Here is a 24,675-nt window from a genome sequence, read left to right as displayed (position 1 = left end):
AGTTCCTGGAGACTGAACTCAGGTCTTCCAGTTTGCCATGTGCCTCATCCCCTCATCATAAAAACTTAGAGTTGGGACTTGGGGATGGGGCTCAGCAGTTAAGAGAACTTGCTACCCTTCAGAGTTTTTCTCAGCAAACCATTTCAGGTGGTTCACAGCCACCTGTAACTCCAGCTCCAGGGAATCTGATGCCCTCTTCAGGCCTCTGTGACACACATGGCGTACATTCACAGGGACACACACACACACACACACACACACACACACACACACACACACACACACAGACACAAGTTTTAAAAGATTAATTAAAAAAGAAAAACAAATTGCCAGATCACGGTGGCGCATGCCCTTTAATCCCAGCACTCAGGAGGCAGAGGCAGGCCAATCTGAGTTCGAGGCCAGCCTGGTCTACAGAGCGAGTTCCAGGACAGCCAGGGCAACACACAAAGAAAACCCTGCCTCGAAAAACCAAAACAAACTCGTCTGAAATCTTGTAGAGATAACCACAGCCAGCGTCTGGTGGCCACCCCTCCTGACAGCCGTGTGTGTCGACGGCCGTATACAGCGCTACAAAACTCCACCTACGTGGATGGGGTCACAGCATGTCTACCGGCTGTCCCAAGGCGTGCTCTTCTTAACTAGTGTGCTACTAAATGTGTGGAAGCTTCATGTGCAGCTCTGATATCAGCTACGTAACCAGCTCCCCCACGGATGGCCAGTTGGTGACTGCACAGTTCTCATCTGTATGCCATGAGGGGGCCCTGCCGCTCTGTGCAGAAACGGTTTCTTCTGGAGGCCCTGGTGGGCAGTGACAGTGTGAGCTTTTAGTACCTGCTCTGCCTCTGCAGCACTGGTCCTCTCAGTCTCCGCGGTACCTGATGTTTCAGTGGGGTGTGCCTCTTACACACTGACGGGGCTGACGTCTCTGTGGTACCCGGTGTTTCAGTGAGGCGTGCCTCTTACACACTGACGAGGCTGACGTCTCTGTGGTATCCTGTGTTTCAGTGAGGCGTGCCTCTTACACACTGACGGGGCTGACGTCTCCGCGGTACCCCGGTTTTCAGTGAGGTGTGCCTCTTACACACTGATGGGGCTGAACGTCTTCCCCTGTTTCTCCTGCCCCTTTTCAATCGCATCTCTGAGGATGTCCCCTTTATGTCCTCTGCTTCCTTTTTAATCGTGATCGTGGGGTCTGACATGTGTGAGGTTTCTTAGGTGTGTTGGGGTCAGAGGCAGCTCCTGCCGTGTCTCTCTTTGCTGTATTTGACCTTTGCTCTGTTGTTTATCGAATGGGGTGTAAGAAGGGAAGCGCAAGGTGGAGGGCAGAAGTCAGGTCAGTGGAGGCAGTCTGAAGACTCTGGGAAGGACCAGCTGGGGAGAGCGCCGCCAAAGGCGGGCGTGAACAGAGAACAGTCGAGAGTCAACCCTGCAATAGTGTGAAGCCTCAGTTTGGTACATAAAACACCACAGTGAAAATGGAAAGAGCATACGAAATGGACAACTCAAGTGACCTTTGACTAAAGAAAGCTGGTCCAGAATAGCAGTGGGATGTTGTGTGGAAGCCTGTGTGGGTGGGCATACATGCCATAGGTCAGCAGTGTATGTTGTGTGGAAGCATGTGTGGGTGGGCATACATGCCACAAGTCAGCAGTGGGATGTTGTGTGGAAGCCTGTGTGGGTGGGCATACATGCCATAGGTCAGCAGTGGTATGTTGTGTGGAAGCATGTGTGGGTGGGCATACATGCCATAGGTCAGCAGTGTATGTTGTGTGGAAGCATGTGTGGGTGGGCATACATGCCATAGGTCAGCAGTGTATGTTGTGTGGAAGCCTGTGTGGGTGGGCATACATGCCATAGGTCAGCAGTGGTATGTTGTGTGGAAGCATGTGTGGGTGGGCATGCATGCCATAGGTCAGCAGTGGTATGTTGTGTGGAAGTGTGTGTGGGTGGGCATGCATGCCATAGGTCAGCAGTGGTATGTTGTGTGGAAGTGTGGGTGGGTGGGCATGCATGCCACAAATCAGGCATCTGTGTGGTTGTTGAATTGCTCACCATGGCTGATGGTGCATAATGTTCCAACTAAGGCAGACTCTATGATCAAGTAAATTAGAAAATTCATGTGCAAGAAATATTTGTACCGCCGGGCGGTGGTGGTTCACACCTTTAATTCCAGCACTCGGGAGGCAGAGCCAGGCAGATCTTTGAGTTCGAGGCCAGCTTGGTCTACAGAGCAAGATCCAGGACAGGCATCAACATTACACAGAGGAACCCTGTCTCGAAAAACCATAAAAGAAAAAAGAAAAAAAAATTTATTTGTACTATATTCAAAAAATGTTAAAAAAAAAAACTATGCATAATATCCTATTTAGTTACACAAAAGTATTATATATGTGTGTATGCATGTATAATTAATGCTTTTTTTTTTTTTTTAAATTTTTGAGACAGGATTTCCCTGGCTGTCCTAGAACACCTTTGTAGACCAGGCCAGCCTTGAACTCCCTGAGATCCGCCTGCCTCTGCGTCCCAAGTGCTGGGATCAAAGGCGTGCGCCACCACCGCCCAGCCTGAGGTTATTTTTAATAAAAAGAAAGATTACCTTGGAAGCAAAGGCAGTGAGCAGTCAGGTTTCAGGGAGAAGGTTACTGATGTGGCAGAGTGCAGCACCCTGGTCCCAGGTCAGCCATACTGGGGCTAAGAGATAATGTCACCGAGCCTCAGAAAGCGGCCTCCCAGGCTCTGTGGTGTTAGTGTTTAGAACCTCAGTGCTCAGGAGAGCGCGATGGGACAAGGGAGATGGCTGGTGGTAGGACTGTGTAGAGGTCACATATTTGGAAGCTCAGGCCCCTCTCGCCGAGCATGGACTCCAATCCCCTATCTTCTCTCCCTGTGCGGGGCAGGTCTGCACCTTGACCAAGGAAGACAATCGCTGCGTGGGCCAGATCCCCGAGGACGAGCAGCTGCATGTACTGCCCCTGTACAAGATGGCCAGCACGGATGAGTTTGGCAGCGAGGAGAATCAGAATGCCAAGGTGAGCAGCGGGGCCATCCAGGTGCTCACCGCCTTCCCTCGAGAGGTCCGGCGTCTGCCCGAGCCTGCCAAGTCCTGCCGTCAACGGCAGCTAGAAGCCAGGAAGGCAGCGGCCGAGAAGAAGAAGCTGCAGAAGGAGAAGCTGAGCACACCGGAGAAGATCAAGCAGGAGGCCTTGGAGTTGGCTGGCGTCACCACCGACCCGGGTAAGCAGAGGGGTGCTGCTCACTAGATAGGGGTGGGCGTCCCCCCCCACCTCACGCCGTCACACTGGCCGCTTAGGAGGGAAGGTCCTGAGGTGGTTCACGCTGCCCATCAGAAAGGCATCCTGTGAAGCGCCTGGACACAGCATTCGGCTTCTCCAGTGTGCTCTCACGGTGTCTGGGGAGGAGACCATGCTTTCAGAGCCCACCATAGAGCGTGGGCTGGGAGTGTCCGAGCGCCCGTTCCCTGGCAGCGAGCAGGCCTTGCTGTGACCCTAAGCCCACACTTGGGAAGGTGAGCTTCAGTTGAAACGAAGGCATTTTCTGGGGCCAGACAGTAGAGCGGTAGCAGAGAGGACATGGCCTCTCCACAAGCTCTCTCTCTTCACCTTGGGGTCTTTGAGGGGGAGGGTGCCCAGGGAGCAAGTCCAGGCTGGGTTTGAACTCCTTTAGACACTGCGTCCATCCTGACTCTGCAGAGGGAACCCCTCTCAGGCAAGGAAGGAGGCTCTGCCCCCCATCCTCCGCACCTAGACCTGGCCAGGCTGTGGTGTCTGCCCCCTTTTCCACCTTGCCCTCTGCCTTCCCCAGGCCTGTCTCTGAAGGGTGCATTGTCCCAGCAAAGCCTGAAGCCCTCCCTCAAGGTGGAGCCACAGAACCACTTCAGCCCCTTCAAGTACAGCGGCAACGCGGTGGTGGAGAGCTACTCGGTGCTAGGCAGCTGCCGGCCCTCTGACCCCTACAGCATGAGCAGCGTGTATTCCTACCACTCTCGCTATGCACAGCCCGGCCTGGCCTCCGTCAACGGCTTCCACTCCAAGTACACCCTTCCCTCCTTCGGCTACTATGGCTTTCCGTCTAGCAACCCTGTCTTCCCCTCCCAGTTCCTGGGCCCCAGTGCCTGGGCGCACGGGGGCAGTGGAGGCAGTTTTGAGAAGAAGCCAGACCTCCATGCTCTACACAGCGGCCTGAACCCGGCCTACGGCGGTGCTGAATTTGCCGAGCTGCCGGGCCAGGCTGTGTCCACAGACGCCCACCACCCCACCCCTCACCACCAGCAGCCTGCTTACCCAGGCCCCAAGGAATACCTGCTACCCAAGGTCCCCCAGCTCCACCCGGCATCCAGGGACCCCTCTCCCTTTGCTCAGAGCTCCAGTTGCTACAACAGATCCATCAAGCAAGAGCCAGTAGACCCTCTGACCCAGGCTGAGTCCATGCCCAGAGACTCCGGGAAGATGGGCAGAACACCCTTGCCCGAGGCATCTCAGAATGGGGGACCCGGTCATCTATGGGGACAGTACTCAGGAGGCCCAAGCATGTCCCCCAAGAGGACTAACGGTGTGAGCGGCAACTGGGGAGTGTTCCCTTCTGGGGAAAGTCCCGCCATCGTTCCAGACAAGCTCAATTCTTTCGGGGCCAGCCGTCTGACCCCTTCACACTTCCCAGAGAGCCAGTGGGGACTGTTCGCTGGTGAAGGTCAGCAGGCCGCCCCCCATCCTGGAGGACGGCTCCGAGGCAAGCCATGGAGCCCCTGCAAGTTTGGAAACGGCACCTCGGCCTTGACCGGTTCCAGCCTGACTGAGAAGCCATGGGGGGTCGGATCAGGGGATTTCAACTCTGCCCTGAAAGGTGGTTCTGGGTTCCAAGACAAGCTGTGGAATCCTGTGAAAGTCGAGGAAGGAAGGATTCCCACGCCGGGGCCCAGCCAGCTGGACCAGGCCTGGCAGGCCTTTGGCATGCCCCTGGGCTCCAGTGAGAAGCTGTTCGGGGCCCTGAAGTCAGAGGAGAAGCTGTGGGATCCCTTCAGCCTGGAGGAGGGGACGGCTGAGGAGCCCCCCAGCAAGGGGGTGAAGGAAGAGAAGAGCGGCCCCGGAGTGGAAGAGGAAGAGGAGGAGCTGTGGTCAGACAGCGAACACAACTTCCTGGACGAGAACATTGGCGGCGTGGCCGTGGCCCCCGCCCACTGCTCCATCCTCATCGAGTGTGCCCGGCGAGAGCTGCATGCCACCACGCCACTCAAGAAACCCAACCGCTGCCACCCCACCCGCATCTCGCTGGTCTTCTACCAGCACAAGAACCTCAACCAGCCCAACCACGGGCTGGCGCTCTGGGAGGCCAAGATGAAGCAGCTGGCGGAGCGGGCGCGGCAGCGGCAGGAGGAGGCCGCCCGCCTGGGCCTGGGCCCGCAGGAGGCCAAGCTCTATGGGAAGAAGCGCAAGTGGGGGGGTGCTATGGCGTCTGAGCCCCAGCACAAAGAGAAGAAGGCTGTCCCCACCCGGCAGGCGCTGGCCGTGCCCACGGACTCCGCGGTCACCGTGTCCTCCTACGCCTACACAAAGGTCACTGGCCCCTACAGCCGCTGGATCTAGGTGCCGGGAGCCAGCGTACCTCAGCGTCGGGCCCGGCCCGAGCTGCCTCTGGTGCTTTTGCCCTCATGCCCGGGGGCGGGTTGGGGGTGCAGAAGTCTCTCTATATCTACATATATGGATATGCCTATCATATATATGTATTTATGGTCCAAACCTCAGAACTGACCCGCCCTCTCTCTCCTACTTCCCCAGCACTTTGAAGAAGAAACTACGGCTGTCGGGTGATTTTTTTTTTTCTTTCTTTTTCTTTTTTTTTTTTTGGTGATCTTAATATTTATATCTCCGCATTGTTTGGTTTTTTTTTCTCCCTTGTTTTGAGGGGCTCTTATTTTCTCTTTGTTTTTAAAACTTTATCCTTGTATATCACAATAATGGAAAGAAAGTTTATAGTGTCCTTTCACAAAGGAGCGTAGTTTTAAATTCCATTTAAAATGTGTATTTATTGGGTTTTTTTTGTTTTGTTTTGTTTTTGTTTTTAAGCAACAATAGCAATGGTTACAGATGGCAGGAAAGGCAGACGGTGCTTCCTGCCGGGTAAGCCCAGCCTCCTGGGAGCAGCAGGTTCTCCCAGCCATCTGCCCCCCACAAACCAAGGTTAGCATGCAGCCCTGGTCTGTCCCTCCTTCCCACAGGCCGGGGAGCCTTTGGGACCACCCTGTTCCCCTCTGTGGAATGGGATAAGCTGTAGACCTCTGGGGGCCCGGCCTGGAGATGCTGGTGTTCGAGATCCCCGAAACCAGGTTTGGAAGTAGGCGGCTTCAAGCTTGCTAGTCTCCACACTGAATCCTCTCTGTCCGTTATTTATCAAGTCATATGATGTCCTGGTTCGCTAGGCAGCCCCTCACGCCGGACAGGAGCGAGAGGCTCCTCAGGAGCCCTTCCCATCTCATTGATAAAGCCAGTGAGGACCGACCGGGCTGAAGGAAGCTTAGTGGCATTTTTTTAAAAAATCGCCCCAAAGTTTGTCGATACTGAAAAAGGGCTACTGTATCTTTGAAAACAAGAAGTTGAACCCAAGCTGTGAAGAGCCGGCGTGCGGTGTGGTGCAGTGCGGTGCTGTGTGGTGCTGGAGCCTGGTGCTGTAGTGTTGGGCTGGGACTTTCCCGACTCAGGGCAGGTGGCATCCTGCCAGGGCTCAGCAAGCCAGTGTGATGGCAGGTCACTCATCGTCCTTATTCCTGGATCTTCACAAGGGACAATGGTGCAGTCCTCCGGCCCTCACAGGGCATGGCCTACGCTTCATTTTAAAGTGCAAGGGTCAGGCGTTTTCAACAGGTTGCTAATGCTTTCCTCCTCTGAGGGGGCCAGTTCTCCATTGGATCTCTCTCTTTCCTCTCCTCCTCACCTCCCCTGTAACACACCCGTTCTGAAATCCTGGTGCATTCATTTAGATCTTTGAAAGGAGAGTGTTGGTGCTTTTTCATTTCTGTGACATTGTCGAGAGAGGTCGGGCCTGACAGGTGAACGAGGCGCTGGTCTGCAGCGTGTCTGCAGGAGTTCACGGAGTGGTCGTTCATTTTCCCATGCTGTCAGCCATGTTATCCAGCTGCTCGCTTGGACGTGTGTGCTGAGTGGGGGGCTTCATCGGGACACACGCGGAGTAGCAGCCGGTCCCCGAGACAGCAGTTATCAAGTAGTTCTAGCCAGGTGTGGTCTTCATAAACTGAGCGTAGCAATCCCATGACAGTGCTGAAGGCGAGTCCGAGTCCCCGAGCTTCGCGGTGCCTTGTGCCAGAGCTGAGAGCCGAGCGGCTGGGTGTTGACTGTAGCCCTTCGGAAGCACTGGCAGAGAGTGGCTAAAAGGTGTCCTGAGCATTTTTGTGGTCTGGTTTTAACTGTAAATAGTGAAAAGATTTTTTTAAGCACTTTTGCCTAGATTTAAACAGCAACTTGAAAAGAATAAAAAGTACATTTTAACATGTAATTGTGGGAGAAACTGTAAATAGTAGCTGAATATTTAATGTGCTTTGTCAATCCACCTTCACCATATTCTGTAAAGTTGCAGTTATTTTACAGGACAGAAAAAAATGAAATATTATTGCTTTTGAAATAAATACCCAAGAGCTTATCAGGATTTAGAATTATTCAGAATTCAGATTTATAGGAAAGCCTCTGACCTTCTGTTTGACGAGCTAAGGAGCCAGAGGCTTTAAGGCGCATGCTAATTTTCTAGTTTTGAGGGAGAATTGGGTCCTTTAAATGCTATTTTGCTTAATCGCATCAGTACTTTTATGCAGGTCTCATCGGACTCCGTGCTTAGGTAGATGCGGGGGTGCCTTGAAAAACTTCATTTTAAATGATCTTAAATATGATATTTTACAAAGCATTTGGAGAATGTGACCGTGTACACGGCCCGTGGAAGCCCCAGGTTGGCTGTTCGCTTGCGAGGTCCCAGGTGTGGCCCAGGTGCGTCTGCTGTTGGCAGTGTGTGGATCTCTCCGACGCGTATTCAGTATGCTCCAGCCCTCCCCACCCTTCGGTAGCAAAGCCATCAGATGAATGGAGAAACCAGTTCAAGCTAAAAAGCATGTGACGTCCATCCCCCAAGCCCGCACAGCCTTGGTTCATAAGCTCCAGAAGGCCGGGAAACGGGCTGCTGTGAGGTGAGGTGAGGCAAGAGGCGTTCTGTGTTGGCCTTTCAGGTCCCAGCGAGCGCTGTTCCAGGGCTCAGTGCTGTGGCTGTGCTTGAGCCCGTGCTGATTTTCACACACTACATGTATAACCTACCTCAAATCTGTCATTGAAATGAGCATGCTTTAGACGTGTATTTAAGACGTAACTATGCACAGTTCTATATCCCCCCCCCTTGCTGCTGAAGGCTTCTTAAAGAGAAAAATCAAAATTTTTATTTTTTACTGGCACTATCATTTTTTAAGTCCTGAAGATGATTGACAAGACATTTTTATCATGAGAAGAAAAAAAAAAATAAAGCCATTGCAACTCAAGAACCTGACAGCATGAGCGAGTTTAAGAGAAAGTACCATTATAGCAAGGGAGGTGACGGCCTTGGAGTCCGCTCCCAGTGTGCCCGTCCATGGCCACAGTCCACGTGCAGTGCAAGCGTTCGGTGCCCCGTCCGCCCCCACCCTGCTTTGTCTTGTTCCGTTCTCCCTGCCTGATGTGTGCGAGAGGACTTGGGGAGCTCTACCCCGAGAGGTTTTCTTTTAGAATAAAAATCATTTTGCAGCAGGTTCTCATGAAATAACTGGTGCTAGCTGAAGAGACCACCTGTCGGTAGCTCCACTGAGGGTGTCGCCCGGGTCGGAGGGCTCGATTTGGGGTCTGGTTTTTAGCGGGGCCTAGCGGCCGACCCCCAGCCCTCCTGGGTGCTGCTTTGCCGACTCGCTGAGGTGGCCCAGGTGCCCGGGAAGGAATTCTGCCTCCTCTGGCCCTCCCACCTGCTCTTGGGGAAACAGTTTGCAGAGCGAGAGGTTCGAGTGCTAACGGGGGACAGAGGTAGCTGGGCTCTGCTGCTTCGTAGTTGGTGGCGGTGGATGTGTGAGGGTGGTTGACAGTAGCTGAGAACCCAGTGTCACAGCGAGGGGACTTTCCTGACGGCCTCTTGACGTCCAAGCAAGGCCAAGCTGGTGGAAAACTGATAAATCCCTGACGTGCCTCAACCAGCCTCCTTCCTTTTGTTACTGAAGTGTGTTTTCTGGACTTGGAAGCATTTTTATGAATTGAAATAGTCTAATAAATGGTGCTATGGTGTCTCAATGTGACTGTCCCTGATCCTGTCTCCCTGAGGTGCTATCAACGTTCGAAACCACAACCAACCAAAAACAAGGTGGGCTCCGTCTCTCGGCTTTTCTTTCCTTCTCTTTTGGTGCTGTCTTGGTAGACCTGTTGACCGTGCTGTGTCTGCTCGGAGCAGTGTTCTGGCTTGGTTGTTTTTTTTTTTTTTTTTTGGTTTGTTTTTTTTGTTTTTGTTCCCCTTGGTGGCCAAAGCGAGGCGCGCGGAGAAGGCAGCTTGCTCCTTACAAGGACGGCAGTGGCCTGCCTGGCTGGGTAGGCACTGTGGGTTTGTGCTATCTTCTCAGGCCATATTAGAAACGGGGAGGTGGCTTTTAGGAAGGAGAGTCAGGGCCCCTGCCCCTTCTAGTGTGGCAGGTATTCTCCTGTGGCCCAGGGTGCTAACCCCAGAGGGGGCAGGCTGAGGTCCAGGGGGAGTGTCTTCACCTGGCCCCGGCAGGGACGGGACGGGCAAGCCTTGGTTCTTGCCGCTCACTGGTAGCTCCTGGTGCTGGGACTAAAGGCAGGTGCTTCCTTGTCCCTCCAAACCACCAAGGCCGCTTTTAGTTGGTGCTAAACTTCTCCTTGTGTCCACATAAGCTGATGTAACTTTCAAGAACAACTTGACAGGAAGCTCCATTTTACATCATTCACTGTCACAATTTTTTTTTAAATACCTCAAAAACAGGACATTGTGACAACTTAGAGTCCACGAGGGTATGATACCTGAAGGTTGTCTGTTGGATGACTTCCTTGACCTTGACACAGCTGGGGTCATTCTCTCTGCTCATTCTTCAGCAGTTAAATGGCAGAGTGCCCAAAGGAAGGAGTGTGTGGTTGGATCTTTTTCATTCTCGAAGTTTTGCTTTTGAATAAAATGTGAATCTCCTTTGCCCATCTCATCGAGCTTTCTGTCACGGTGGCTGTCATTTGAAAACTCCCACACCTGGTCTTATCTGCTGTCCCTACCAGGCAAACTTCACCACATACCCTGGACCAAAATAACACATCGGAGGTGCGTACCCCAACCCGGGCTCGCAGCCCCACTCCCGCCAGTCTTTGTATGGTTGCTTCCGGGAGCACTGCCTAGGAGGGCAGAGCACTAGGCTTCCCGTCTGAGAGAGCGCGGCACCTGAGCCGCCTCTGGGCTGTGTGCCGATGGATCAGGGAGCTGTTTGAGCTGCTCCTGCTTCTGATATCAGGGACGCTTTCTGTAGGTATCACCCGTTCATGCTCTCCTCGCTCTGACTGCCCATCCTTCAGGGGGAGCCCTCACTCTTCATATGGGGACTTCAGATACTAATTGGCTCATCTGGACATCCCAAATTGTCTTGATTCCAATGCAGATTTGTTGTTTTGTTTTGTTCTTTTGAGGGGGGAAAGACAGGCAGGAGTGATGTCATTTCTTTTCTTGTGTTTAAAGAAGCAAGGACCGGCTGTCTCGGCATACTAACGCTTTAGACTTGATCCTAGAACCCTGTTGCTTTTCCATATGTTTTCTTATCTTTGAATTCCTGTTTGGTTTCCTGGCTTCCAATGGAGGTGAACTTAACAACCATACTTGAATATTCCGTCTTGACTTTGTAAACTGTGGCTACTTGAAATGAAGTTTATCTGGGGTTGATGGATGAATGGTAGGTTTTTGCAATGTCTCAAGGCAATAGGATGTGTATTATTAAACTGTAGATATCTTAGTACAGTAAATTTATGCTGATAATTTTATTTTGTATAATTTTTACCTTTTTGTTAATATTTTCCTTCCACTTTATTGGTTTGTCTCCTGAGCTACCGCCTCCCCCTCCTTTCCTTCTCCCCCAGTGTTTCAGTAAATTTAATTTAGGGTGCCTAGAAATTGCAAGTATGTATCCTTTTTTGATTTGTATTTTATTATAATTTACACAAACAACTGGGTTTGTGAACTGTATTACTCCTGGCATCTTTAAAATATTGTGGGTGTTTTAATAAATTTTATATTTATTTTTTGCACTCAAATTCTGTGTGAGCTCCTTTTTTTTATCCCCTTACCTCAAACCAGAACTAAATTGTGACATGAAAGGTACCCTTTATCAGTCTTGCCCTTCTTGATGTTATTACAGACACCCAAATGAAGCCTGCCTCAGAGCAGTGAGGGGCCTGCTGTCACCCTGCCTGTCATCCGAGGAGATGGCGTTCACAGACGTGGCTGGCAGATGTAGATCAGGTCTCTGGGGTGGCCTTTGTCAGCTCTTCTCTGCTTGGTCCCCTCTTCCAGCCACTTTGGAATTCACTGTCTGCACTTGCAGACATCTGCTAAGAACCGCTCCATCCTGGTGGGTTCTGGTGGCTCTGACACCGTCCAGTAGTGAGGTGCAAAGCTGAACCCCGGGTCCTGCTCTCTCTGGGACAAAGGGGGGATGTCTGGCAGTGGCTGGGCTTGGGGGAGATTGAGCTGAGAGAGAAGGATAAGAGGACAGGAAGCTGTCCTGTTCTCTCCTGTTTGCTGTGCCTGAAATGTACCCCCCAAGCAGATCTAGCAGCAGAAACGAGTCACCCAGCAGACCAGAGGCTTGATGATTTTTGTTTTGGACTTTTGCGGAGGAACCTTCTAGAAATGCCTTGACACACTGTCCAAGGTCCTGTATGTGTCTATGCCCCATATGCCTGGTGCCCTCAGGACAGAAGAGGGTATTGGGTCCCCTAGGACTGGAGTTACAGGTGGTTGTGAGCCACCATGAGCATGCTGGGAATTAGACCCAGGTCCTCTGGAGGAGCAGCCAGTACTTTGAACCACTGATCCATCTCCCCAGTCCTCCCCCACACCGCCTCTTTTGGGTTTTGTTGCTCTGCTTCCCAATAGCATTTGAAGTTTGGCTAAGTGTCTCATTTAATCCATCCTCCTGGTCTAGCCTGATCTTCGTTTTGTCATCACCCCTGTCGAGTCACACTACCTGGTCAGTAGCCTTAGCAAAAGTTCTTCTGGGGGGACTGGAGAGATGGCTCAGCCGTTGAGAGCATTGGCTCTTCATTCAGGGAACCCGAGTTCAGTTCCTAGCCCCATATCAGGCATTGTGCAACTAACTCTAGCTCCGAAAGATCTAGTGTCCTCTTCTGGCGTCTATGGATATCTACACACACACTCTCTCTCACTCACACACACACTCTCACTCACACACACTCTCACTGTTTTGCTAGAAGCAGCAGCTCTGAAGGTTTAGAGATGTTCTGATCAATGGGTGTAGCTGTCATTGGGAGTCGTTTTAGTACTATGTCTATTTAGCCGAATAACATTAGGTTCTCTCCCCCGGGGGCTATCTAGCTACAGGTGTTTGGCTCTTATTAGCAATGCCAGGCATGGGTTCTATCTAATGGCCTGGCCCTTAGAGCCGATCAGAAAGCAGTTGGCTACTCCCATAATACTCTTCCCACTGTTGCCCCAGTGTGTATTTTACCAGGCTAGTCGATACTGTAGCTGGGAGGGTTCACAGCTGGGTGACGAACTCTTCTCCTCCAGGACACCAGCTAAGACAAGGAGACTTGTCCAGCTCCGGATCTGTCTAGCCCTCCCCCCACCTCCGGCAGTCTGTGCAGACATGCCCCTGTTTCCCGCCACAGCAAAGCCCTGCCCTAGCCAAGGAGTCCCCGCCTCCAGGCCACCTTACTCTGCCGCACACTGACCTCTGCCCCGGAGTCACCCTCTCTCTCTTGGTGTGTACCATGTGCCTCATGGCTCACCCCACCCCCCTTCTGCAGCGTCTTTCAGGTCCACTGAGACCCAGTTCTGCTGTCTGTCCCGTGCCCTGTCACACTTCTGCAGGTAGAGGTGACTTGGGCTTCCGTTTGTACACCATTCACTCACCTGAGCTCTTGTTTTTCCAAAGAGCTATCTTCAGGGGAACCTGGTCCTCACCGATTTCCCTGAAGGACTACCCCCCCCCAACCCTCTGGTCCTGGGGTCCACGGCTGGTAGCCTTCCAAGTCTCAGGAGCCTGCCGTCTTCTGATCACCCCAAGAGAATCACTTCACAACACTGCCTACCAGACACGGGCAACCCACAGCCTGTGGGCCACATGCATCCCTAAATGTGACCCGAAGTCATGGATTTAAATCATGACAGGCTTTTTGAAATTTTTCCTTTTTCCCCCCACTTTATTATATTTGGGGTGGGCGGTGGGGGGAGGGGGCACTGGGAGAGATGTGTGCCATGGTTGAGTGTGTAAAGGTTAGAGGCCCACTTCCAGGAGTTTTTCCCTTCCACCGTGTGGGATGTGGGGATCCAGCTCAGGTCTTGGACCATCAGGCTCGGTGGCCGGCTAGCACCTGCCGAGCCACCTCCCGGGCGCAGCAGTTTTCTTATGACCCAGCCCATGGTTCTCGAGGGTGAAGTTTATAGGTCACAGCATGGGTTTGCCGTGTCCAAACAGTGGACACCCTGCAGGCCTTCCCTCCGAGACCCTTTGGCTGCCTGGCCTCGAGTGTGCCTGCCGGTACCAAGGCTGTACAAAGTCGTCGTCGTCGTGTCTTGCCCTGGTCTCCCTGGTGACTCTGGGCTGCTGCATGGTGCTCCGTGGCTGTGTGCCAGAGCTGGATCTGGATCCAGGATGGAGAGCAGAGGCTGCAGGGTGACTGACCCCCAGCCCCAGGACCTGCTTTATTCTTATGTTTCCAGAAGCTGGCTCCCCAGGGTTCAGATTCAGTGGCCAACTCTGTGCCTTTGCTCGGAATTCTGACTCTTCCTAAAGGGACGGTCAGTGCCTGCTGCAAACCCGGGGCTCCCTGCAGGACTCGTCAGCGCCTTCAGGGTGGCTTCTGCCTGCCTGCCCAGCCCCCACATCCTCAGCGAATAGCTTTTTCTTTTTTTGAGGCAGGGTCTCTCCACAAAGCCCTGGCTCTTCTGGAATTGACTATGTACACCAGGCTAGCCTTGAACTCGGAGATTCATCTGCCTCCGCCCCCGAAGTGATGGGATTAAAGACAGGTGCCACCACACCTAGTGTGTGTGTGTGTGTGTGTGTGTGTGTGTGTGTGTGTGTGTGTGTGCACTCCCACGGTGCCACAGCTCCTCTCCCGTGCATGACAAGCCAGGGCTTCCTCGTCATTCTTGGAGAAGTAGTAGGGGAGGGAAAAGTTCTTAACCCTTCTTCACAGAACCAAAAACTCTGGGGTCAGGCGTGGTAACATGCCTTTCATCCAAGCAGCAGGGAGGCCCATCTGTTAGTTCAAGCTAGCCTGATCTAATAGTTCCAGGCCAGCCAGAGCCCTGTCTCAAACAAAAACAACCAAAACTCAGCCGCCTCTACTCTGTGTCCGGTAGCAGGAGGAACCGTGAAGAGATGGACCATGGCAAACAAAGGATGCGCTTCTGAAGGAGGGGCCTGAGGCAGGACTCGCGCCTGTTGTGAGCAGTAGGCATCTGTGGTCTTTAATTAACCTCTCGATAGATAACACATCTCCTATAATTATAATACATAAATGTCTATGAACAAAAATAGATACATTTTTTGGCAGGGATTTTCCTGGAAGATGGCTGTGCTCGAAGCGCACTCGAGGTTTCCAGCATCAGCAGTCACATGGCTGGGGCGCCGTCAGCACTTGGGGACAGAGGTAAATATCCGAAGGCCGTGCATCCCCTTGATCTCTTCTTTTAGTGCCTGAGGAAGAGATGTCACAGTCAGTTCTTGTCTTTACACTGGCTACAGAGTGGTCTACACAGTTCGTACGGGCTTTGTTGAAGCAGTTTTTCCTCCAAAATGTTCTTTGCCTGTGTGTGTGTGGTGTGTCTGTGTGCACGCTTGCAAGTGTGTACATGTGCATGCGTGTGTCCACGTGACTGGAGGCCTGAGGTTGACACTGGGTGTCTTCCTTGACCGCCCTCCACTTTATAGATCCCGGTGGAAGCTGCTGTTTTGGCCAGTCAACTAGCCAGCTTGCTCCAGGGATTCCATGCTTCTGTCTTCCAGGCCCTGAGATCACCCAGAACTGATATTAATGCTGAGTGTGGTCACAGTGTGGGTTCTGGGAATCCACACTCCGGTCCTCACACTGACACACAAGCCCTTGACCCTCTAAGCCTTTCCCCAGCCCCCTTTATAATTTTTATATAGCTCTGGCTGGCCTGGCACTTGCTATTGAAGACCACGGTCCTCCAATGCAGAGTGCTGGGGTCAGAGGTATCCACCACCACACACCAGCTCCCTTTATAATTGTTTTTATTCAGTAATATTTAAGTTTATAGCCAGGTGGTGGTGGCACATGGCTTTAATCCCAGCACGCAGGAGGCAGAGGCAGGTGGATCTCTGTGAGTTCTGGGCCAGCTTGAGCCTGGTCTACAGAGCGAGTTCCAGGACAGCCAAGGCTACACAGAGAAGCCCTGCCTGGAGAAAACAACAAAAAAAACCCACTATGTTTGCTATGGTGCTGCACACCTAGAGCCCAGTCACCCGGGGAAGGCAGGGTGGGAACTTGAGCTCAGGAGTTCAAGTCCTGCCCAGCAATATAAGAAGACCCTGAACTTACAGCTCTCTCTCTCTCTCTCTCTCTCTCTCTCTCTCTCTCTCTCTCTCTCTCTCTCTCACCTACAGCACACAGACTCACGGACTCCCCTACCTGGGTTGTGCAGTTAAAACAACACTGAGTACCCCTGGCCCAAAGTCAGCAAATAACTGGCCCTACCCAGGCCAACTCTGTATTCAATGGAGACTTCAACTCTGCAAACAGAAAGGACCTTGGAAAGGGCTTCATCACAGGCCCAGGATGCCCCCTAGTGGCTATTTCTGTCTCTGCAGCCGGGCTAGTTCCAGCTAGGTGGCCCAGTCAGACCTTCAGGTGACAGGTTTTGGATTCTGGACACTTTGAGGCTTTCCAGCTTTGTCGTGTGCACACTTCCTCTCCCCAACACCTCCCCCTGACCTCCGTGAAGCCTCCCAAGGCTCCTCAACACACATCAGTGTCACATGTCACCTGCTACAGCCACAGAGGAATCACTGACGAAATCGCTGACGTCACTTTAGGGTTGAGGAAACTGAGGCTCTGGGGGAGGGGGTGGGGCCTGACTAAAGTACCCCTAAGTGTGGGAGCAGGAGGATCAGTCATGGGGCTGCAGATCATGCACTGTGTTCAGTCCCCAGTGCTTAGCAACACATAAAAATAGAGCAGTTCAAGGTTGGCCTCGGTCACACAGTGAGTTCAAGGCCAGCCTGAACTATGAGACACTGCCAGGCGGTGGTGGCGCACACCTTTAATCCCAGCACTCAGGAGGCAGAGGCAGGCGGATCTCTGAGTTCAAGGTCTACAGAGGGAGTTCCAGAGAGCAGCCAGGGCTACAGACAATCCTTGTCTTGTCTTGAAAAAATAAATAAATAAATAAAAAGCTGCAGCTTGGATAAGCGTGTTTGACCATGGCCGTGCACAGTGTCACACTAGGTACTGGGGACACTGAGGAAAAAGTTAGGGATGATGATGAAGAACAGAGCCCCAGAAAAAGAAGTCAAGGCCAGCAACTGTCACTGTGGGGTCGGGAAGATGGCTCACCAGGGAAGAGCTCTTGCTAAGCAAGCCCGACAGTTTGCAGTTGATCCCCAGAAGCTATGTAGGCCAGATGTGGCACACATCTGTAATCCTGGCCTTGCTACAGCGATATGGGAGGGGAAACAGGAGAACTGTCTGGAAGCTAGACTAGAGTGCACACATCTCAGGAGGGCTGACCATGTGTTCTCAGGCGCTGTGGGCACAGGGAAGCTGAGTAACTTCCTCGGGGTCACAACCCAAAGTAGCAACTGTAGCTGCAGGCCAAGGGATGCGTGCAGGTTAATAGCAGCCAGGAGCCCAGTCACACCAGGCAGCGTATGTGAGAACAAAACCCAAGTCCCACAGGAAAACCCAAGTCCCACAGGCTGTGGGGAGAGCCCCGGCCAGGTCTTCCCTGACCTATCTACCTGCTCTCTAAGCCTGGAGACCACACACAGCTGGCCAGAATCTCGAGGGGCTCTGGCTGCTGCCCATCACAGCCTGCCTCTCAAGCCACCAGCTTGCCACAGCCCAGGGCGTGAGAACGTCAAACGGCTGACATGTCAGAGGTGCACGTATCCAGGGCACAAGTCAGAATCAGCAGCAACTGGAAGGAGTTGTTGGAGGGTAGGTGGGATGGCCCAATGGGTAAAGATGCTTAGCAAGCCTGACTACCTAGGTTCAAATCCTGAGGACCCACACAGTGGAAGGCAAAAATCTGCTCTAACCACACATGTGCGGCAGCCTGTGTGCCCCACCCCTAAAAGTAATGTAGAATACACGATTTTAAAAAGAGGGAGTCAGAAAGTGGAGGGGCTTTGGGGTCCAGCCAGGAGGATGCGAAGCAGCTTTTGAGTTGGATGCAGGAGCGAACCTAGGCCAGGGGTCCAATCAGGGCCAAGGTCCAGATGAGAAAGACCAACAGCCTAACAGCCAGCTGGGAGGGTGACGGCCGAGGGAGGGAGGGTCGGCCCTCCAATGACTGTAAGGATGTGTGGACTCAAAGGGGTTGATGGCCAGAACTCTGCTTTTCCAGAACTAAACCAGCTGAGAGCACAGACCTCTGAGCGTGACATCAGACGCAGATGTCCCCAGGGGTGACTTTGGAGACAAAGGCCCGGGGTCAGGGCTGGAATAGGTTCCAACTGAGGAACACATACCAGGATCTACAAAAGCATGTCACTTAGCGCTGTCTGTGCTTACAGATTGTGTCAGCCTGCACAGTGGAGCACGTCTGTGACCCTGCCCAGGAGGGTCAGCATCAGATGGTCACCCGTCTTGAAAATCCCTAACAAGGGCTGAGGCTCTACCACAGTCGGCAGAGCACTTGCCTGGCGTACACGAAGCCCTGGGTTCCGCCCTCAGCACCTCATACACTGGGCGTGGTGGTGCACACCTAGAAACCCAGCATCTGGGAGGTGCAGAAAGATCAGAAGTTCAAAGTCACCCTCAGCTGTATAGTAAGTTTGAGACCCGTGAGACCTGGTCTTTAAAAACACCTCAACGAGTCTGGGGGTAGAGCTCTCACCGGGAGTGCGAGTTTGGTCCCCAGACCTCACAAGCCAGGCACGGTGGTACACACCCCAGCACTTGGAAGGGGGAGGCAAGAGCAATCAGAAGCACAAGACCGTCCTCACCTACATAATGAGTTTGGGGCTAGCCTGGGCTTCGTGAGACCCTCTTTAAAATCTTAACGAAAACCCAAACAAAAGAAACAGTAAACAGTGTTAGTATTAGAAAAGAAGTTGAAAGATAACAATTGGGTGGCTTATTTTCAGTTCTGGATGAATTTACATTTGCTCCAAATCTCAACCTAGTGACTCTCTGATCTTTGTGTTTCCAGGGTCTAAAGTCCTGTGGTCCTGACACATTCTCATGGCTGCCTTGCTCTCTCCGGGACCGACAGGGCTAGCCACCATGCCCTCTGTTGTGCCCTCAGCTGCTGAAGGCCAGAGGGAAAAGGACCGTCAGCAGCCACTGACCTGATTGACCATCTGGTGCTGCTGGACAGTCCTCTTCTCTTTAAATTCTTCTGACTCAATTTTAATCTCGTACATCGCCCCGCAGCCTCCTGAAACAAAGTCAACGGCGTTTCCGTTACAACAGATGGTAGCAGACTCACGCATCCTCAAGTACCAGACAGTCCCAAGAAAGGGGTGTCCTGACAGCATCCTGCTAACAGGTGTAGGTAAGATCACAGTTTCCGATCTGGCCATTCGCTCCTGGCAGGCAGCCTTGACCCAAATGTTCTCTCCTGTCTGCAAGGTGCCTCTGCTCCCCACAGCTGTCAAGTGTGATCAGGAAAGAGGGGGCGCAAGGCCTGGGAAGCATTGGGAGGCAGAACATTCTCTCTTAGTAAGCCATGGGAGATGGTGGGAAGGTCAATTTCAGTATTACCACCTTCCACAGACCTGTTAAAAAGTACAAAATTATCCTAAGTTTTCATCCAATCGTATTGTAGTCCCGCCAAGGATGGTTGATAGTGACCGTCAACTTGACAGAATCTCGTATCACTTAGGAGACAAACCTCTGGGCATGTCTGTGAGGAAGTTTCTAGATTGGGATAACTCACCCCTAAACTGGAGACCTGGACTGAAGGAAAATAGAGCTGAGCACCAGCATATCTCTCTCTCTCTCTCTCTCTCTCTCTCTCTCTCTCTCTCTCTCTCTCTCCCTCTCCCTCCCTCCCCCCACCCCCACCCCCTTCGTGACTGGACACAATGTAACCAACCATTTCAAGCTTAGGCAACCATGCTTTCCCACCACAAAGAATGCCCTCAGAGTCCTCACTGACAAACAATAAAACACCCTTCTTTCTGTTTAAGTCAGGGTCTCACACCGTCAGACCTCAAATTCTCCACAAAGTCAAAGATGACCTTGAACCAGCACAGCACGCTCACTCAATTTTCTGTTTCTGGGACTCAAACCTGGGCCTTTGCACATGCTAGGCAAGCACTCCAACGGAGCCACATCCCCAGCCCAGTAAAAGATGTTTCTGAATGCTCTCCCAACCCAAGTCAGGGTGCCTTCCCTGCAGGCCAGTGCAGAGCTGGCTCCTATCTGGCTGCCTGCACCTGTGTTCCTCTCCGGGTGTGTCTGGATAAGGCCCCCATCTTCCCTCGGCTTCTAGCGCAGAAGCCGCACCTCCAGCCTGGCCTTGACACCAACAACAGCCAGCCCGACATTCCGAGGTGCAGAGGTGGCCTGAGGAGAGCAAGGCCAGCCTGGGCTTGGAAAGTCTGCCCTGGGTCCCGATTCTGCCTCTGGTCCTCCTGTTCCCCTTGGCTGCTTTGGGCTTGACTCTGGATAAGTAGGGTAGTAGACAAAATCCACCTTGGACCCATCCTAGCTCTCCATTGTAGGGTGTCAGAAGAACTGGGGTGGACAGGTAACAAGGTCTGTCTAAAACATGAGAGACTGTGTCCTGAGCTTTTGGTGCCTGTACTGGGGCAGGCTTGCTGATCGACAAGAGGGACCTCATCTGAGCAGGACTAGTCTGGTAACCGAGTTCTCAGCCAGGCCTTTATCTTTGTGGTTTCCCTCCGATGTTTCTTTTTTTTTTTCTTTCTTTCTTTCCTTTTTTTTTTTTTAAATGCCGAATGCTGGTTATTGAAGGAGGAAGGAGGTCTTAAATACAGGCTTACAGCACAATGGGAGAACCCCAGAGGGCAGACGTTCACGACAGATGTTTTACAATCTTGCATCTAAGCTGTTAACACCCATTATGCAGGATACACAGACAAAGAACTTCCCTTAAGCATTCAGGAGGGTGAAACCCTGGAGGGAATTAGCACAGGGAGGATATCAAGGTCAAGGTCAGCAAGCAAGGCAACAGTTACCCAAAACGGGGGTCAGGGCCCTACAGGTCCCCCTTTTACTAATAAATGAGCTTCTGACTTTGGTTGCATGGGACATCAGCAGGTCACCTTACCCGTCAAGGAGACGCCTGCCCAGGCCACACAAGCGCTCTGTCTTAGGTTGGTGAGTGCTCCCCAGGTATTACCCATCTCTGAATACTCATTATCATCCCTCCCATGTTTCTAAGTCCCCATCGCCATCTGGCCCAAAGCAACACATAGGGAGAAGTCACTATGGCAGGTCCCCTCCTCCCAGCCTTTTGATTTCAGCCTCTCCCCAGGCAAAAACTCAAAAATGTCAGCAAGGCTCCACAGAGAAGATGGAAGAAAGCCTCACCTGAGATGTCTGTGACTTTGATAGCTGTGGCTCGGGGAAACTTTTCTTTGAGAATCTGAGTCACCTTGAGCTCCCCCTCAGTCTGGGAGGCAAACATCCGGTGTATACAGTGCAGCAGAGGAAGCTGTGACAACAAAGAGGAGGTCTGTTGAGGCCTGTGGAACTGTGAGCCGGTGCAGCGATGTCTCGTCTGCTGGAGTTGGGGCTGGCAAAACACTGGGGTTGCTGGTGAGTGCTGGTGCTGAAGAGGTACCGCCCAGTCACTCCTTAGTCTCCCCTGAAGGTCCAGAGCAGGGTGCCATTCTACACTTTCAGGGTTGGATCCTGGATCTCTGCAGTATGTTTATGTGTCGGCAGCTGCCCGAGTGTGTGTGGGCATCGGGGTCAGAGGACAGCCCCAGCTGTCGTTCTCAGGGACCTCACTTTGTTTTTTGAGACAGAGTCTCTCACTGGCTTGGAGCTCATCAAGTAGGCTAGGCTGGCAGGCAAGCCCTAGGGATCCACCTGTCTCAACCCCCAGCGGTGAGATTACAAGGGTGTGCCCCCACACCTGGCTTGTTTTTAAATTTTTACTTGAAATTATGTGTGTGTAAAAGAGTTTGTGCTCATGAATGCAGAGCCTTCAGAGGCTCGATGAGGGTATCCAGACCCCTGGAGCTGGAGTTACAGGCAGTGGTGAGCTGATTGACATGAAGGCTGGAAACTGAACTGGGCTCCTCCTCTGTAAAGGCAGCGAGCGCTCTCACCCGCCATCTCCCATGGGTCCTGGGGGTTGGACTCAGATCGTCCCTGTGAGTACTTTACCATCGGAGCCTTCTCCCAGTTCTCTCCTTAGCTAGTCTTAAAAGGCCAAGGTGGAGTCTGCCCCTCTACAGCAGCGCCCCAGAGCTGGCCCTAAGGCAGGCCCTCTGAAGCAATGAGTGAGCGGGAGAGAGACATGGCTGCTGGACGCAGGCCAAGAAGCCTAAGAGATGGCTGACATGAGGGCCAGACGAAAGATCTGGTCAGGTGGTCTGTGTGCTGCACACAGGGACAAAACCAAGGCTGTGAGCCTGGGTGCAACGGCACGGTCTGGGGGTGGAAGTGCTCCCGAGACAGCAGCAGAGGAGCCATACGCGGATGGCAGGCAGAACTGAAACCACTAAGAGGCACAGTGGCTCCCGCTGCACAATCCTCAGGAGCGGGCATCTTCGCACACCCATCCTGTCAACTGACGGACAAAACCCCAGATGGCAGTCCTGGGGGCAACACAACTCCTCAGCACGGGAGGCAGATGCCGGACCAGCAGGCAAGTGAGGAGAAAGAGATGGGTGAGATAAAGCCAAAGATGAGTCTCAAAGGGAGAGACAGACCAGGCACTGTGGCTTACGACTTTATTCCAGGAGTCAGGAGGAATGTCACAAGTTCTAAGCTAGCCAGGGCTTTAATGCGAGACCCTGTCTCAACCAACAGAGGGTGGGAGGATTAGGAGAGCTGGGCTCCCACTCCAGGCTGCAGGCCATGGAGGGTCAAGGTCAGAGGCCTGCTCTGTGTGCAATTGCAGGGCGCAGGCTCATCCCGAGTGCCCAGCACCAATGCCTGGCCTCGGGGCTACACCACCTCTGTTTTCCTCTACTGAAGGCAGCATTTCTTTCCCAGGTTCGAAATACTGTGCCGGTTTATGGGACTGTTCCCCGACCCACCTGAGCCCGGTACCCACCCCCCCAACACATACACACACCACACAGCACACACAGGACTGTTCCCCGACCCACCTGAGCCGGGTACTCCCCCCCCCCCCCCCCCCGCAACACATACACACACACACACACCACACACAGGACTGTTCCCCGACCCACCTGAGCCGGGTACCCCCCCAACACACACACATACACACACACACAGACACACACACACACACACACAGCACACACACACAGACAGACACACACACACACACAGCACACACACACAGACAGACACACACACACACACACACACACACACACACACACACACACACACACACCACACCACACCACACCACACCCAGTGCGATTCAGAGGTCAGGAGAGAATGAATGAGAGCAGGGAAGGGCCCCAGCCTTGCCCTCACGTCCTCAGCCAGACAACAGCCGCCCGAGCCCCCCGCAGCTCCGCCCGAGCCCCGCCGGCTCACCCCGTAGCTCCCGCGGAGCAGAGGCGCAGCGGACGCCGGGCCCCATGCCGCCATGCCCGGCGACGCAGCCCGCAGCCCGAGGTCACAGTGCGGCCGGAAAGACACCGGCACTCCGTCCGGAGCCGCCGCCCTGGGCGAGCCCGCCCCCTGCCGCTCGGAGGCCGCGGCCGCCCCGCAGGAGCCAGCCGGAACCCGCAGGCCTGGGCCGACCCTCCATCCCGCCAGGGCCGCTTCCACTGCAGGGTCCCCCGCCCCGCCCACGCCGCCTCCAGTCGCCCACTTAGGCAGCCAGAACCCCGGGTGCGCGGGACAGGCCTCCCTCCCTCCCTCCCTCCCGACATCCCGGTCAGTGCTCTGGGGGAACTGGCTTCTTTCCAGAAAGGAGTTCCGGTGAACTTCTCAGCAATGGGAGTCGTCTCAGGTTTGCATTTAGAGCACTCTGGCTCCTGTGAGGAAGGGGGTTCTTTGTGAGGGGCTGAATTGGAGGGGGCAGACTGCTGCAGAGGCCAGATGAGCGATGAACTAAACCAGGGGCAGGAGTGGGGATGAGATGTGGCGGGGGCGGGGGGGGGGGTTAGATGAGGGGTGGGAGATGGAAATTTGTTTTGGGTTTCTCCAAATTCCAGGGGACACAGCCCCCATACGTACGGGCCGAGGAAGAAACCCGTAATCCCAGGGCTGTTTTGTGTTCAGCCGAGGCTAAGTAGTGAGTTCCAGGCCAGTTTGGGCTATAGAGATCCTGTCTCAAAACCAAGTGGGATGGGAGTGTGGTGGCGCACGCCTTTAATCTCAGCACTGGAGAGACAGAGGCAGGCGGATCTCTGAGTTCAAGGCCATCCTGGTCTATATAGATCAAGTTTGAAGCCAGCCAAGGCTATCCAGTGAGACCCTGGCTCAAAACAAAACACATCAGAATAGGTAGGATTAGAAGCAGCACACACCATGAGGGATAAGTAATCACCAGCAAAACACAGGGATACCGTTAATAGAGTAAAACCCCGTCTTCCCAGTAGTAACTGCCTGCAGCCTGGAGTCTGGTGCAGCCTGCGGGACTTCGTCACTGCACTGGTACCTCTGCACTCAGCACCTCCTGTGTGGGTTGGGCCCCGATTTGTTCTTTAAAGTGAACAGCTAAACGCAGGCTCATTTATAGGCCAGGCACGGTGGTGCACCTTTAATCCTAACACTTGGGAAGCAGAGGCAGGTAGACTTGTTAGTTCAAGGCCTGCCTGGCCCACATAGCAAGTTCCAGGACAGTCAGACTATAGAGACCCTGTCTCAAAACAAAATTAAAATGGTCATTCATTTCAATGTTGAGTGACTCCTGTGTTCTAGCCCTCATCTACGGATTACTTGATACAGATTTTCTCCTTGATTCCTGAAAATTTATGGTTAGGAATAATTTCAAGTTTCTTCATTTATGCCAAGAAATACAATTAAAAGTGTCTAAAATGTCTTCTAGCTGTATAGTGGCCTCTTTGCTATTCAAACCACATGTTCAGACGAG

At 53.0% G+C, this 24,675-nt stretch overlaps 2 protein-coding genes across 5 annotated transcripts in view; one reads left to right on the top strand and one right to left on the bottom strand.

The window, feature by feature from the left end:
* Tet3 (tet methylcytosine dioxygenase 3) overlaps positions 1-8,552 on the top strand; it is a 98,448-nt gene extending 89,896 nt beyond the window's left edge. For all 4 annotated transcript variants that reach the window (XM_028871317.2, XM_028871316.2, XM_028871318.2 and 1 more), the window contains 2 exons: positions 2,901-3,237; positions 3,826-8,552. In XM_028871317.2, coding sequence (XP_028727150.1) covers positions 2,901-3,237; positions 3,826-5,603 — 2,115 coding nt within the window. In that variant the 3' untranslated portion in view covers positions 5,604-8,552. The remainder of the gene's footprint in view (positions 1-2,900; positions 3,238-3,825) is intronic.
* A 6,153-nt stretch (positions 8,553-14,705) lies between these two features.
* Bola3 (bolA family member 3) lies at positions 14,706-23,276 on the bottom strand. The gene is made up of 4 exons (XM_028871323.2): positions 23,169-23,276; positions 21,012-21,135; positions 18,800-18,888; positions 14,706-14,962 (listed from the first exon to the last, which is right to left on the bottom strand). The coding sequence occupies exons 1-4, from the start codon at positions 23,220-23,222 to the stop codon at positions 14,897-14,899; spliced, it is 333 nt and encodes a 110-aa protein (XP_028727156.1). The 5' UTR covers positions 23,223-23,276; the 3' UTR covers positions 14,706-14,896.
* Between the last annotated feature and the right edge of the window lie 1,399 nt (positions 23,277-24,675).

Source organism: Peromyscus leucopus, chromosome 3 (assembly GCF_004664715.2).
Source record: "Peromyscus leucopus breed LL Stock chromosome 3, UCI_PerLeu_2.1, whole genome shotgun sequence".
Taxonomy (NCBI): Eukaryota; Metazoa; Chordata; class Mammalia; order Rodentia; family Cricetidae; genus Peromyscus; species Peromyscus leucopus.
The sequence above is the reverse complement of the archived record's forward strand: the minus strand, read 5'-3'. Positions and strand labels throughout refer to the sequence as shown.

Coding starts and splice junctions, on each gene's coding strand:
- Bola3 (XM_028871323.2), bottom strand. CDS start 23,222: ATGGCGGCATGGGGCCCGGCGTCCGCTGCGCCTCTGCTCCGCGGGAGC. Junction 18,889..21,011: donor CAAAGTCACAGACATCTCAG/GTGAGGCTTTCT, acceptor ACTTTGTTTCAG/GAGGCTGCGGGGCGATGTAC. Junction 14,963..18,799: donor AGCACCAGATGGTCAATCAG/GTCAGTGGCTGC, acceptor TCTCTTCCTCAG/GCACTAAAAGAAGAGATCAA.